The following is a 13,806-nucleotide window of genomic DNA, read 5'->3' on the forward strand; positions in this document are numbered from 1 at the left end:
GGACTGCAGGCGCTCGTGGCCGCCCCCTCACGGGCTGGTGCTCCAGGAGGGAGACAGAGGCCGCCAGCCCGAGCCCAGGTCTGCGGCAGCCGCTGAACTCATTGGTCCCTGGGCTCTTCGGGGAGCCGGCACAGGGCGGAAGGGGCGGACGGAGGAGACAGGCAGGCCCAGGGGATGCTGATACCGCCCAGGAAGGAAAGTCCCTCCCTCAAAGGGTAGCCGGCCGGAGCCCCACACCCCACCCCGTCCTCGGTGACATCACACAAAGCCGGCCAATCATCGCCCAGGGCTCCGCCCAGTAACCTTGGGCTGGGGGAGGGGCGGTGGGTGTAGCTCAGCTTCTCAGGTGAAATCCGTCCCGCCCAATCAGATGCCTCCGGTCCCTCCTTTGATCCCTCATTGACCTGCCCACAAATCTTTGCCCAAAATTCTTAAGGAGGCGGCCCCCAGGCTCTTTCCCCTCGAAGAAGTCTTACTTTTCTCCAAGAGGTAACAGGCTGTGATATTAAAATAACTAACCAAGAACTGTTCCAGAATCCTAGAAAATTCTTACCGCCGTGGTGTATGGTCTGATTCCTGACACCCTTTTTTGCTGGTACCTGGAACCCCGTTACATCTCTGCTGACTCAATTCTCCAGTAGGTAATAACCCCGCACTTAGGGAGCAAGATGCCTCTTTGCTGGTCGCTGTACCTACCACACTTTGCACACGTTCTAAGGGGGGTATCCCCGCGCCCTCCCCAATTTACAAGTGAGGGCTCAGAGAGAAATTAACGCAGCTCAAGGTCACATAGCTAATTAGTAACAACGTCTTCTAGGAAGACCATCTTTCCTGGCTGTGGGCCTGAAGATTCAGTGCAGAAGGAGGGAGAACCAGCCTGCATGCAGCTGCCCACCTGTGAGTAATGTCACTCTGGGGACTTCCAGGCTGGGAGACACCCTCTCAGGCCTCACCTTGAAGTCTTTGAGGAGAACCACAGACCCGGACTAGAATCTCCCCTCAGATGGCCACGGTCAGCCATGTAACTAGTTAGTCCCTTTGGAAAAAGCCCCAGGGATATAAGCCTATCTGCTCTCTTCTCCTTCAGGACCCCCTAACACCTTTCTGGAACCCTGAATAGGAGCCCCTGGGCAAGTGGGACAGCCCAGGCAGGCCCAGAGAAGTAAGGACGCCCAGCGACCCGTCTCGGGGTGTGCTGGTCCCAAGGTTACCCAGATTTCATGGCCTCCCCTCCTCAGCCCAGCCCACAGTCGGCGTGCCTGGCTTCATCTGGAGCTGGGCTGTCGCAGCCTCGGTCGTGGAAGAGTGTGTGTGTGTGTGTGTGTGTGTGTGTTGTGTGTGTGCGCGCGCGTGTGGCAGGGGACACCGAGAGAAGCCCCAGGACCTCCTGGCTGCCTGGCACACCAAATCACTCAGCCATGCCATGACCTGCCAGGGATCAGCTCCTCCTCGTCAGTGACAGAGCCAGACCAAAGGGGAAATCGGCTACAGCAGGAGGGATTCAGATTAGCTGGCAGAAGGAACTTCCTGCCTGCAAAGGCTGTGGAGCCCTGGGAAGGGGAGCCTGGGAGGCTGTGCAACCTTCCTCCTCTGGAATCATGGCCACTGATACCACCCGAGCCTCATCTGATAAGGACGGTACCTGATATCTTTTGAGAACCTATGTGTGGAGCTCCTTCACATGCGTGAAACACAGGTCATGTGTAAAGACCATTCTTTCCTGAGGCCCAGAAAGGAGAATGTGAACAAGCCCGAAGTCACACACTCCTCATGGTGGAGGTGAAATTCAAACCAAGCCTGACTGTGCCCAGTCTGGCCTCACCCTCTAAGCAGCCCTGGCGCGGAGAGAGGTGGGCTGGAGAAAGATGATCCTGCTGACAGCTGCCAGCAGGGCTGAGAGCTGTCTGCTGGGGAAGCATTTTCCCATCCTGTAGTGAAGAAAGCCAAGGCCTGGGCAGGGGAAGCAGGGGGCCGAGGACACAGAAGCCTGCTTCCCTGCACGAGCACGGCGCCCACCTCCCTCCGCGGCAGAAAGAGGACACCCGCACCCACTTTACCAGGCGTCCTCTCCTCCCCCTCCTCCTCCCACCGTGGCAGCCTGCCAGCTCCAGGAAGGCGGCTGGAAGCAAAATCCCTGCTCTCTCAGGGGAGTCTGGCTCCCAGACACCCGGGGGGCTTTAGCCGACTTAGCGCAGAGACAGCGTCTTCCCGTGGGGGCCAGTCCTCTCTGAAGCAGGGTGGCAGGTCCAGCCTGGGGCGCCGGCCCTTTCAGCTGCAGGGGTGCAGTGTGGGGAGCCCCGTGACAGCCAGAGGGCCCTGGTGACCTCCCACCGGCCCTTCTCCTGGCCTCCCAGACGCTCCCCAGCCCAGCCTTCCTGAGGCTGCCGCAGGGAAAAGACTGGCTCTGAACCCCCAAACAAGAAGGCTTTGTACGGCGGGGTCAAAGGGCATGGGTTGGCAGGGCTCAGCCTGGTGAAAGGGGTCTATCAGGCCCCTCTGCCTACTTCTGCCCTCACACATCTTCCCGGGACACAGGGAACGGTGCAGATGCTCAGAGGGAACCTACAGGAAACCTGGGGTTCAGCACACTGACCCTACTCCCCCCCGAGGATGCCCTTAACCTCTCTCTCTCTCTCCCTCTCTGTTCATCCCAGGGTTCTGGCCACTGACTTCTGAGGAATGCCCGGACGGGCCGTCCAATGGGGGAGGGTGCGGGGAGTCTTATCCACACACCCCCAGGGCATCGAGATCTCAGCTGGGCCCAGGCACCCCCAGAATGGCCGAAGCAGGCACGGGGGAGGAAGCAGGCGGGCACGGGCTGGGAGGGCAGGAGCTGGAGCAAGGAGGGGCCGAGGGCGGCCAGTCCCGATTCCGAGCTTCACAGGCCGCTGCCTGCTGTTGGCCGCGCGAGCCTGCAGGCCTGTGAGCCTATAAGCAGCAGCGCAGGGCCTGGCAAGAGGGCGTTCCCAGCTCAGGGAAGCCCGCTCAGCTGCGCTCCGGCATCCCGGGGCATCTGGCAGGGGTTTCCCATGACCTCCCAGGAGACGCGGCGGAGCCCAGAGCTGTGCCGGCATCTGCATCTGGTGGGGGACAGCTCAGTGGGGACTGGGCCCTGGGGACACTCCCCTGCTGAGGAATGCACAGCAACAGGCGCCTGGCCTGAGCCCCTCCCCATCCCGCTGGCCCTGGTCCCCAGCCGCCCTGCCAGGCTCTCCTCGGGGCACCTTAACTCCAGCCTCAGGAAGGCCCAGTCCGGCCTAGAGGAAGGGCTGGTGGCCTCTGCCACCACTCTGATGGCGGGCTTCCGCCGAGGATGGGAGAAGGATAGGGGCTCCGGCATGTGGGGGTCTGGGGACGGGGAACCATGGCCCTCCATCCCTTCCACTCGCAGAGCAGCGAGGGGAGAGAGAGAGTGCTCCAGAGGACAGGACACTGCAGCCAACAGTGCTGCCACCTGCTGTGGGCTCCGTGGCCCCTGCCACTGAGCCCCACCCCCCCCCCCCGACAGAGAATTAGCCCCCCGGGGTCAAGGCCGACCATCCCCGCCCCAGCAGGGAGCCTCCTCCCCTCCCGAGCCCAGCAGCCTCTCAGGGCCCCGCCTCCTCCTAAGGAGCTGCTGGTCTAGAGGTTAAAGGAGAGAGACAGGAGCCCAAGGACACTTGGGCCGGGGGTGGGGGTAGACTTGGCTGTCCTGGCACTTCCCTAGAGGGCGGCGAGGTGGCACTCCGGCAGGAAAACAAATTCCAGGGGCAGCTGCGTGTGTCTCAGGAAAGGGAGAAGGGCGGCTCCCACCCAGTGGTGGCGGGGGGTGGGGGGGAGGAACTCCCCCAGACTAGGAGCACGTGGGGACAGGCAGCCCACAAAGAAGGCCCAGCCGGCCTCACCCGCCACGTCTGCGCAGCCCTGTGTGCCTCCCCGAGTACCTTCCTGCGTCCGCGGTCACGGCCATGACGGGCGGAAAGGGCTGGAGGAAACGGAGGCACAGAGGTGCCCAGAAAGAGCGAATCAGCAGCCGCGTGAGGAGGCCACGTAGAGCAGCGTGAGGAGCACGTGCTTGGAAGCAGGGTGCCCTGGGTCCGAATTCAGACGTCTCCATTTACTGCTGGGGGCCTGTGCCCGTCTCTACGAGGGCACGACATCGTCACCTCGTGGGCTCCCGTGGGACAACGCAGGCGTGACACCTGGCGCTCCGTGAGCATGCGGGAAATGACAGCGCCCAGCCCCTCCCTGCTCAGTCCCTCCATCACAGCGAGCTTCCTGCGATCAACCATCGATCAAGCAATCCAAGGGCTGGAGGTGAACTCCTCTTTTTACCTAACGGTCACTGTGGCTTAACCCAGAGAGACACCGCTTAGGTACACTTTAAGGGCTTATTTTTATTTATTTTTTTTTTTGCGGTACGCAGGCCTCTCACTGTTGTGGCCTCTCCCGTTGCGAAGCACAGGCTCCGGACGCACAGGCTCAGCGGTAAGGGCTTATTTTTAAAACATTTTATTCACACTTAGCTTCTCAAGAGTCACCCTTTAAGGACCGGCCACCTTCTACTGCATCCAAACCACTCCTCTTCACAAATGGCCAAACCAGAACAAAGCGCTGATCCCATTCTACAGTGGGTAAAACTGAGGCCCAGAAGGAGAAACAGAAATGGGGCCCCATGACCCAGCCGGTAACCGACTTCGTGGGCCCCAGCCCTGCCCTCTGCCCGCAGAGCTGTAGGAATAAGGGTGCCAGGCACATGTCACCTCTGCCACTTCCTCAGCCCCTGCCCCACCCCCCTCTATGAGGTCTTCCAAAGCTGAGAGCCAATCAGGCAGGCCGGCTGGGGCGGGGTGGGGGGCACACTTCCGGGGCCTGCGGTTACTACGCTGCACTTCCTGGCGATGATGTAAGCCCTATTTCTGCAGCAGAAGCCCGCCACCAGGACGCTCAGGTCTCCACTGGCCGCAGGAGGCCCTGCCTGGGCCTCAGTTTCCCAGGTCTGTGAACTGGACAGGAGGGGCCACAGGGGGCACTGGTTGGCCCTGACTGGCCTTGGACTCCGCCAGAGTGGGGGCAGGGGGCGGGGAAGGGGGGTTCTGAAGGCACGGCATCCCCACCCTCACTCAGTTTTTTCTGTCTTCAGTGTCTTTGTCCCAAACCACCAATTCTCTCGATTCAAAATTTAGACAGACACTGACTAAGACTTCAGAGGAGCCTGGATCCAGGGGAATAACTGCAGCTAGAGACCCGGAGGGAGAGAGCAGGGGTGCCATCTGACTGCCCCTGGGCCCCTGGCTGGTGTTCCCCATTCCCTTTCCAGCCCCTGCCTGGCCCTGCAGGGTCCAGGGATGGATGTGGAGCCGGCAGAGCCCCCGTCCCCACCCTAGCGGACTAAAGAAGAAAGCTGAAGGAAACCAGGCAAAGATAAGGGGGAAGGGGGTTAGGCCACACTTGAGGGCTCCCTTCGGGCTGGGGGCTCAGAGCTGGGGGCTTGAAAGGGTCTTAGATAAATGCACCACGTGACTTGGCTTCCTTCCCCAATCTCAACTTTGCCAACTGGCATTTCTTAACAGCCACCCCTTCCCCTTCTCCCCCCACTAGTCAGGCCTATATTTCTGCAGCCTGGGGCAGGTCAGCGCTCCCCAGGGTCCCCCCCAAACCCCGGCCCCAGGTAGAAGCGGGCCCCTAGGCCAGCCTCGGAGCCTCAGAGCCGAGAGAGTCCTTATCGTACGAGGGGATTTATGGATAAACCTATCGCGGGGCAGACTGGAGGGGCTGGCCTGGGAGTCTCGGTGCAGAGTTCAGGGGCAGATGGGCCAGACTCCAGGGTGGCCTGGGGTGGGGCTTTGGGGTCTGCTCACACGTACACCTTCTCCCCTTATCCCACAGCCCCAGGTCTTGAAAGTCGCCTCCTCTGGCTCTGCACCCCCTTGGCCTTCCCCGTGGCTCCGCAGACAAGCCAGCTTTGATCCTCATCTGGAGAGATTACAGGGCCAAGAGCCCTGGGCCTGGCACTTCTTACCTAGTCTAGCAGCTCCAGGACCTCCACCCTTACACATACACACCCGCCCCCCCGCCCCACCGACCAAGCGACCAAGTCTGTCTCCTTCCCGGCCTCCCTGTCTCAAGAGTTGGACCCAGGGCTTGCTATTAGTTCTTCTCGGTTAGATGTAAGAAAGGGTTTCCAAAAAGACAGCTCAGCGCGGTGCTGGGCTAGGCTCTTGGCAGTTCCCAATCCTTGGCTCCTCCCAGCAATGCTCTGCGCTACTCCAGCCCACCACCCAGTCCTTTAAGTGGGACAAGCGACTGCCGAGGGTGGGGATGGGGGGGGTTGAAGGGGACCCCAAAGCCCGGAGAATTCTCCCCTACAGCCCCCCAGTGGCACCATCTGTTCCCGGCCCCAGCCCCAGCCCAAGCCAGGTCCTGCCCTCAGCTTTCTGATTAGAAACTGGGCTCCGTCCAGGCATTGTCTGCCCTCCACGGCCAGCTGCGCATTGAGGTCTGGCGTGTGCCTGGCTGGGCGCTCGGGCTGGGGTGGGAGGGGAGGAGTGGGTGGGGCCTTCACCTTGCAGGAGGCCCTGAAAGCCCGGCTCCTCTGATACTCCAATCTCCCCACCCCTCCATCCAGATCAGCAACAGAGGCAAGGAGTGGGGGCGTCCGTCTCCCCCCAGGCAATCTCTGTGGAAGCAGAGATGATGCCTGTCACTGGCAGAAGCCGAGCAGTGGGCAGGCACAAGGCCCTCTGGCGGAGGTGGGAAAGGAACACCAGCTCTTCCTGACTCTGGGCTTTCCCACATCTTACCCTGCCCCAGTCTAGCCTGGGGGCCCTGCTGGGTGGGGGGGGCGCTTTGTGTGGCTCTCTCAGGTAAGATGGAGTCTAAAGGAAAGCCCCCTGGGAGGGGCACCCCAAGTGCCCTCCTTCCCAGCCCCGGTTCACAGTTTCCTTTTACCATGCGCCCAGACTCTCCCACTCTGCTGCAGCTGTCTTAGGTACACTTGCCGCTCCCACGCTCCCACCCACACCGCGCCCCCGCCCGCGCCCCCCACGCCCCGGGGTTGCTGCTGCACAGTCAGCCGCGCGGCAGCCTGGCCCCGCCCCGCCAGCCCTCCAGGCACCTTTGGGGCTCCTCTTCGTCTCAGGCTGTCCGGAACCAACAAGTCTGCGCCCGGTGATGCTCTGAGTGCAGCCGGGGACGTGGGGGGAGGGCACCTCGGTCTCCCTCCCTCAACCCCAGAGCTGTGATCAGCAGTCCCCTGACCCTCTCCGGGCTGCGGAGGGCTGGCCAGGTGGCTGGTGTGTGTGTGTGGGGGGGGTGATGGCACCTGCCCTGGGGTGTTTTCCATAGTCATCTCTGAGTGACTGCCCTGGAATCCTGGAATCTGGGTCATCTACAACCCAGGGAGACCAGAGACCTGCTCAGACCCACCCTAGACCCGGACTCAGACTCCCACCCCCATCACACAGGGCTGAATGATGTCCTCCACCATCCCTTCATTGGTGACCAGTCCCAGACTGGCACTCTCCCACCATCAGACCCCCTCACAGAGAAAAGCCCAAATCAAAAACGGAGGGGTGACGTGGCGTGAAGTGTCCCCACCCAACACAAAGCCCCGCACACCCAGGTGCCCTGTCCTCTGCCCGCCTCACACCTGCCTCTGTGTCCCTTCAAGTCCCAGGTAAGTCCATGCGGCCCTGCCCCGCTCAGTCCTGTCTGAAGGCCTCAGGATGGGTATCAGCGTCACAGCATCCTGCCCCCTCAGAGGGAGAACCTCGGACACACCCCATCCTCCCTCCCCAGACCCAGCCCCTCTTGGGACAGGGCCGGCAGGGCTCTCTCCAAAGCGGCGGACTCCCCAAGGAGGGCCAAGGCCCCATCCCAGCCCTTCCCTTCGTGCAGCACTCGATCTTTGTCTGCGGAACTGGCCCGGGGGCGACGTGCTGCCTCCCCAGCTGGACCAAGAGCGCAGGACCAGCCGGCTAGGGTGGATGCAGGGAAATTTCCCCCCATCCAATGTGCCCGCATGAGACAGCAGCCCGTGGGGAGGCGAAGAGGAAACACACAGACGCTCCGGCCTGGGCCAGGGCTGGGTGTGAAATACCGGATTTCCTTGTTTATTCGATTTTCTGATCATTAAGGGCTCCCAAGAGGGGCCCGAAATTACCACCCAGACAAAGCCACCTCCAGCCGCCCGCGGGTCCGCCGATCCCTGCGGGGGCCGGGCCAGCACGCGGCGCCCTCCAGCCTGGCCAGCCCGACCTCCGCGGACGCCGACTGCGGATCGAGCGGCTCCCCGGGACCCCCGGACCCCCGCCCCGCGCCCACGCGAGACAAAGCCGAGTCCTCCGCGCACGCGCCCCGCCGCTCGTCCTACCTGACGGCCACCTTGACGCAGCAGTCCCCCTGGCCCGCCATGGTGCTCCGGCGCCGGGTCCCGCGTCGATCAGGGGCGGGGGCCTGGGGGCCAATGCCCCGGGCGGCGGCTGCGGCTGCGGCTGCGAGAGGCGGGGGCGCGGGCGCTGCGGACGGGGGCTGCGGCGGCTGGAGGTGACATGCTCGCGGGCGGCCGGCGGAGGGCTCACCCGCGCCCGGCGGAGGACCCCCGGGGCCGGGCCCGCGCGCCTCCTCGAGCCATCGGGCGGCGGCGCAGAGCCAGCTGACAGCCCGGGCGCGACCCGCTCCCCACGGCGCGGCTCCCGCGCGCGCACCTCCAGCCCCGCAGCGCCTCCCGCCGCCGCACGAACAAAGGGGGCGGGGGCCGGCCCTGCGGAGGCTCCGCCCCCGAACCAGTCCCGGCTCCGCCCATAGACCCGCCCATAGCCTGCTGCACCAATCGAAAGCCCGAGCCGGCAGCAGGGGCGGGGCGGAAGCCTTTAAAGGAACCCCTCGCCTCATGTCCACGCGTTGCTGGGGGCCTGGCCGGGTGGCGTGGGGGGCGCGGAGGGACGCGGGCCGAGGAGCTGACCGCGCCGGAGCCTCGGACCCCGGAGCCGCAGCCCCTCAGCCTCGGTGGGACCCCAGCCCATTAATGCGGAAGCCGGGACCGCAGAGAGGGGAACTACCGAGGTTACACAGGAGTTAGTGGCTAAACCAGGCTAAGAACCCGGGTCTCTGGGCCCAGCGCTTCTCTGCAAAGGGTCCCACAGCGCCTGGCGGTTTGTATTCTGAAAGCGCCCGGAAGGCCTCCCTTCTGCATTTATTCCAGTGAATTTGCCAACCTTTATTGAGGGGGATTCTTGCTAGTGTCTAAAATTCCCTCCACCTACACCCTGCAGCGTTTTAAAGTTCATCTTTGGGTTGATCCCCGGCCAGACGGCCCCTCCCTTCTGTAAGACCACGGAGGCTCCAGTGACCTTTGTGACCCACAGATGACCCCTCTCCCCGCCTGGCTCACACTCTGCCTGTTGTGGCCATGGGGGCAGAGGGTCAATGTGGGAGGCCCGAGCTGCCCCAGGGAGACAGGGAACAAAGGGGGCACTCAGCTCCGGGCACCTGGGTAGAGGTTGTGCGGAGGTGAGTGGGAAGGGGGTGTGGAGGGCAGCTGCCTTCGTTTGGGTATAAAGGACAAGGGGAGCCCTGGGAACTTGAAACACAGGGCAGTGATGGAGGTGGCCAGTGCCATGGGAACTCACAGTGGCCTTTCCAGTCCCGTGCCTTCCATCTGAGCCCGGCCCCTTCTCCCTGCCCCCCAGCTCCCAACATTGGGGCCATTCACGGGGCCCCTCACCAGCTGCTCTCCCCCCCCACACTTCAACCATCTCCCTCCCTGGAAAGAGCCCAAGAGGAGGACCCAGCTGCAGCTCCAGATGTGGAAGGAGCGCTCTGGGGGGGCGGGGGGGGGCGGCGGGGGAGGAAGGGGAGTCTGACTCCAAGCCTCTTGCATCACCCACAGATGATGTAGCCATGCCAGAGATTTTGGAAGGGGTATGGGTTAGGGGCTGAACATGCATCTTTGGTGTCCTCCCCCTTTCTTTCCCTTCCCCACCCAACCCACAGATAACTGCTCCGTCCGTAGCCCAGATCCCAGTTTGGTTTGACCTACTATGGTCAAACCAAAAAATAAAGATAATTTCTAGGGCACATTTCAAGAGCAAATCAACACCCCCTACTCCCTACCCAGTCCTGATGGAAAAGAGCGGCATCACCAGCAGTGCCCCGGGGTGGAGGAGGGGCAGGGGAATGGGGGAGGTCCGGGGGGGATCCTGCGCCTTTCACTAGCATTTGGACCTAGAGGAAGGTCTTTCTGGGGCCAGTAGGTACTCCTGCCAGAGCAGGAGGCCAGCAGAGTGTTGAGTGAGATCTGCACATTCTCTTCCAACCAAGATCAGGTGGGGAGGGGACTAACATTTAGGGACCAACTACACAAACGAGGTCCTTTACCTGCGTGTTCTCATTTCATGCTCATCACCTTGTGAGCTGGGCTTTATTCTTCTTCAGTTTTGCCGACAGGGACACTGAGTCTCACCCAGCATATAAGCAACAGACCCAGGGTTTGACCTCATGTGTCCGGTTCCAGGCTCCCAGATCACCTCCGAGCCGCTGCCAGGGACCACGGCTCCCCAGCTTCTGTTCCAGGCTTGTGCTCTCGGATGGCAACGTTGCATCTTGCAAAGCTGCTCTCCTGCCCGTCAGATTCTGGGCTTCTCCGGGGCCCGACTCTGGTTTCCTGCCTCCAGAGGTCCCCTCTGACTTCCGAGACTAGGTGACCTTCTGACTCACAGTTTCACTGCTGGGAAATGGCGCCAGAGCCGCTGTCTCCCCCCACCCCCCACCCCCCATCCCTCCAGGTCACAGGGTGTCGAGCCAGGAGGAGCAGGGAGGCACGTGGGATGGAAAGTCGGGCCTCCTAGAGGTCAGGGCCTCAGGGCGGCTCCCTCCTGGGCCACCAGGGAGCGACAGGGCAGTAGATGTCCAGACTCCTGGAGCTGCTGTCCCGAGGCGAAGAGGTCAGATGGGGATCCAAGGGGTAGTAAAGAGGCCTAAACCACAGCCTGGGCAGATTTAGTTACAGGGTCACGGGAAGCCTAGGATGGCGCCCGCCCTCTTAGCGGGTGTCCAGCCTCAGCACAGCCCTGCTTCCTCCTCAGGTGTGTTCTCACCCCACCCCCCTCCTGCTGCTGCCCCTCTTTTCTTCCCTCCTTCCCGAACCCTGAGGCTTCTCCGCATCAGCTGCCTGCAGGCGTATCTCGCCGCTCCTACGCACGCGCGCGCACGCACGCACGCGCACGCACACACGCACGCGCACGCACACACACGCACACGCGCACACACACACACGCACACGCGCACACACACACACGCACACACACCCCTGGGAAGGGATTCTTGTACCAGGATGATTTTGTTGCCTGTGCTGATCTAGCTGCCTCAGTGCGCCCACTCCCCCCTTACCCCAGTTTTGTCCTCTGTTCAGGAGGAGTGATTGTAGATTTGCAGCCTCCCGCGCACACGCACACGCACGCGCGCGCACACACACACGCGCACACACACACGCGCACACACACACACGCACACACACCCCTGTGTTTGGCCCCATCCTTCCCCCTACTGGACTGCAGTTTGAGCCTCAGCTCTTGTCCCGAGCCGAGGTCCTCCCCCAGGCGTCTTGGGCCTCCATCATCTCTCCTGACTGGAGCGGTGGGCGTCTGGGCAGATGGGACCCTGGGGAGTTGTGAGGGGAGCTCCGCGGCAGGAGGCTCCCATGCTACTGCGGTGACAATACTCCGGCAGCACCTGGGGGCAGCCATCTGGCCCAGATCTCTCAGGTCGGCCTGGTTCTCAACAGCGACCCTAGAGTAACAAATCGAAACACCTAAGAGATACCCTTAAGCCCTAGAAAGCTCCCCAATGGTGGCCTTTACTTGAGTCCCGTTCTGTGGTTCTTCTTTAGCATTAGCACCAGGCACTGGCATCTGGAGGAAGTATCTGAGCGTTGACCTGGAGTTCTGGGCGTGCAGGATACAGAGCTCCCGGCCTCCAGCTGCAGCCCCCAGCCTTGCCCAGCTGGGTTCCTGGGAGATCAGGCCTCAGCCCACTCTGCTGGCAGGTGGCCCAGCCGGAGACAGAGCCCAGTCCTGCTCGCCAGCAGGAGCTCCGAACCCCAGAGAAGGCCCTACAGACGTGGGGACCTCTGCTCAGCGAGGGCGCAGCCTGACTTCCTCTGTTATGGAAGGAGACAGGCTTAGCCATTGAGGAGGAAACCAGAATTTGTTATAAATAGCAAGAAAGAGAGAACTGCTGTGGATTACAAATACCCGACAGTCTTTTTAAAAAACAACAACAACACACTGTTTTTGGTTTCAGATGTTGATGAGGGTTTAATACACCACGTAACCTCAAATACGGGATCTTCATCCATTCCTCTCTGCAGTGCTTTCTAATACGGTGTTAGAGCCAAAGGCGGGGCGCGGCCTCAATGTCCCAGAATCCTAGAGTCCCTAAGGTCATCTTGTTCAACAGCGTCATCTTCAGGTGAGGAAACCGAGGCCCAGAGAGGTGAAGAAACTTGTCCAGAGTCACACAGTACGCCTCTGAGCTGGCACTAAAAGGCCCAGAGCGGGCAGTTTCCGCCACAGCGTGATGGGAGCCGAAGGCCGAACGCCCGAGCCTGGGCTGTGTGTGAGCTCATGATTTTCAGAAAAGTAAAGTCTGCACAAAATAACAGAATAGGGCTTCCCTGGTGGCGCAGTGGTTGAGAGTCCGCCTGCCGATGCAGGGAACGCGGGTTCGTGCCCCGGTCCGGGAAGATCCCACATGCCGCGGAGCGGCTGGGCCCGTGACCCATGGCCGCTGAGCCTGCGCGTCCGGAGCCTGGGCTCTGCAAAAAAAAAAAAAAAAAAAGTAACAGAAGACAGCCCGGAAGCCGGAGTCACAGAGATCTGGGTTCAGGTCCAGCTCTGCCACTTGAAGCTGTGTGACCTGGGCAAGTTCCCTAATCTCAAAACGAGAATGGTCACACCCCCCTCATCGTGATCTATTATGAGGTCAAAAAGGGGTAACCTGGGTGGAGCACCCAGCACCAGGCCCTGCACAGGATAGAAATGAATTTCCTTCATTTCCCGTAGAATCTCCATCCCTTCTTTTATGCGCCCCTGTCCTCTGACTGGACAGAGGGCGAATCTGTCATAAAGACTGACAGGAAGTCAGAGATGAGTGTGTGGGCGAGGCTGGGGGCAGGGGGTGTGGCCGTGAGGTCTGCCCACCCAGGGGGGTCCTTGTTGATCTGGGAGGGGGAGAGTTTCCAGCCTCTGCAGGCTGCTCGGTGGAGGGGCCCCGGGAGCCAGGTACATGTCTGCAGAGGTGGGAGACCCCGGCAGAGCATGGACGCCCCTGGGCTCAGCCTCCCTGGGGGCCACGTGGAGGAGCATCTGAATTTCATTTCACTCGCCCCAGGGCTACCCTGTGCCGAGGGTGTTACATGTGTTTTTTTATATCCTCACAACAGTCTGTGAGGCAAATACTGTCATTGTCCTCATTTTGCAAAAGAGGAAATGGGCTCAGAGGTCACTTGGCTGGTGTCGTGGTCATTAGCGCCTCCACCAAATATTTCCGGCCCTCTGCCTCTGGCACAGGGCAGGCCGGCATGTCCTCACTCCGGTGTTAGCCGTGGCCCTGTGACTTCCTTTGACCAATGAAATGCGAGCAGAACTCACATGTATCACTTGTAGCTGAAAGCTCTCTGCGCCCCTGGCACAGCACCCAAGTTGATGTTGTTTAGAGCGTACGCGAGGAATGGACTTTCGTTGTGTTGAGCCGCTGAAATTACGAGCTTGTGTGTTACCTTGGCAAAGCCCACCCTACCCGAACTGATGTCCTTAGCAAGGCGCA

The 13,806-nt window shown here is 61.5% G+C and overlaps 1 protein-coding gene across 1 annotated transcript in view; it reads right to left on the reverse strand.

Annotated features, from left to right (window-relative positions):
* The window catches only part of LOC102986826 (kinesin-like protein KIF21B), a 33,648-nt gene extending 25,186 nt beyond the window's left edge, over nt 1-8,462 (reverse strand). Inside the window, exon 1 of the mRNA XM_055082322.1 lies at nt 8,354-8,462. Within this exon, the coding sequence (XP_054938297.1) occupies nt 8,354-8,394 (41 nt within the window). The 5' untranslated portion in view covers nt 8,395-8,462. The remainder of the gene's footprint in view (nt 1-8,353) is intronic.
* Between the last annotated feature and the right edge of the window lie 5,344 nt (nt 8,463-13,806).

Source organism: Physeter macrocephalus, unplaced genomic scaffold (assembly GCF_002837175.3).
Source record: "Physeter macrocephalus isolate SW-GA unplaced genomic scaffold, ASM283717v5 random_81, whole genome shotgun sequence".
NCBI lineage: Eukaryota > Metazoa > Chordata > Mammalia > Artiodactyla > Physeteridae > Physeter > Physeter macrocephalus.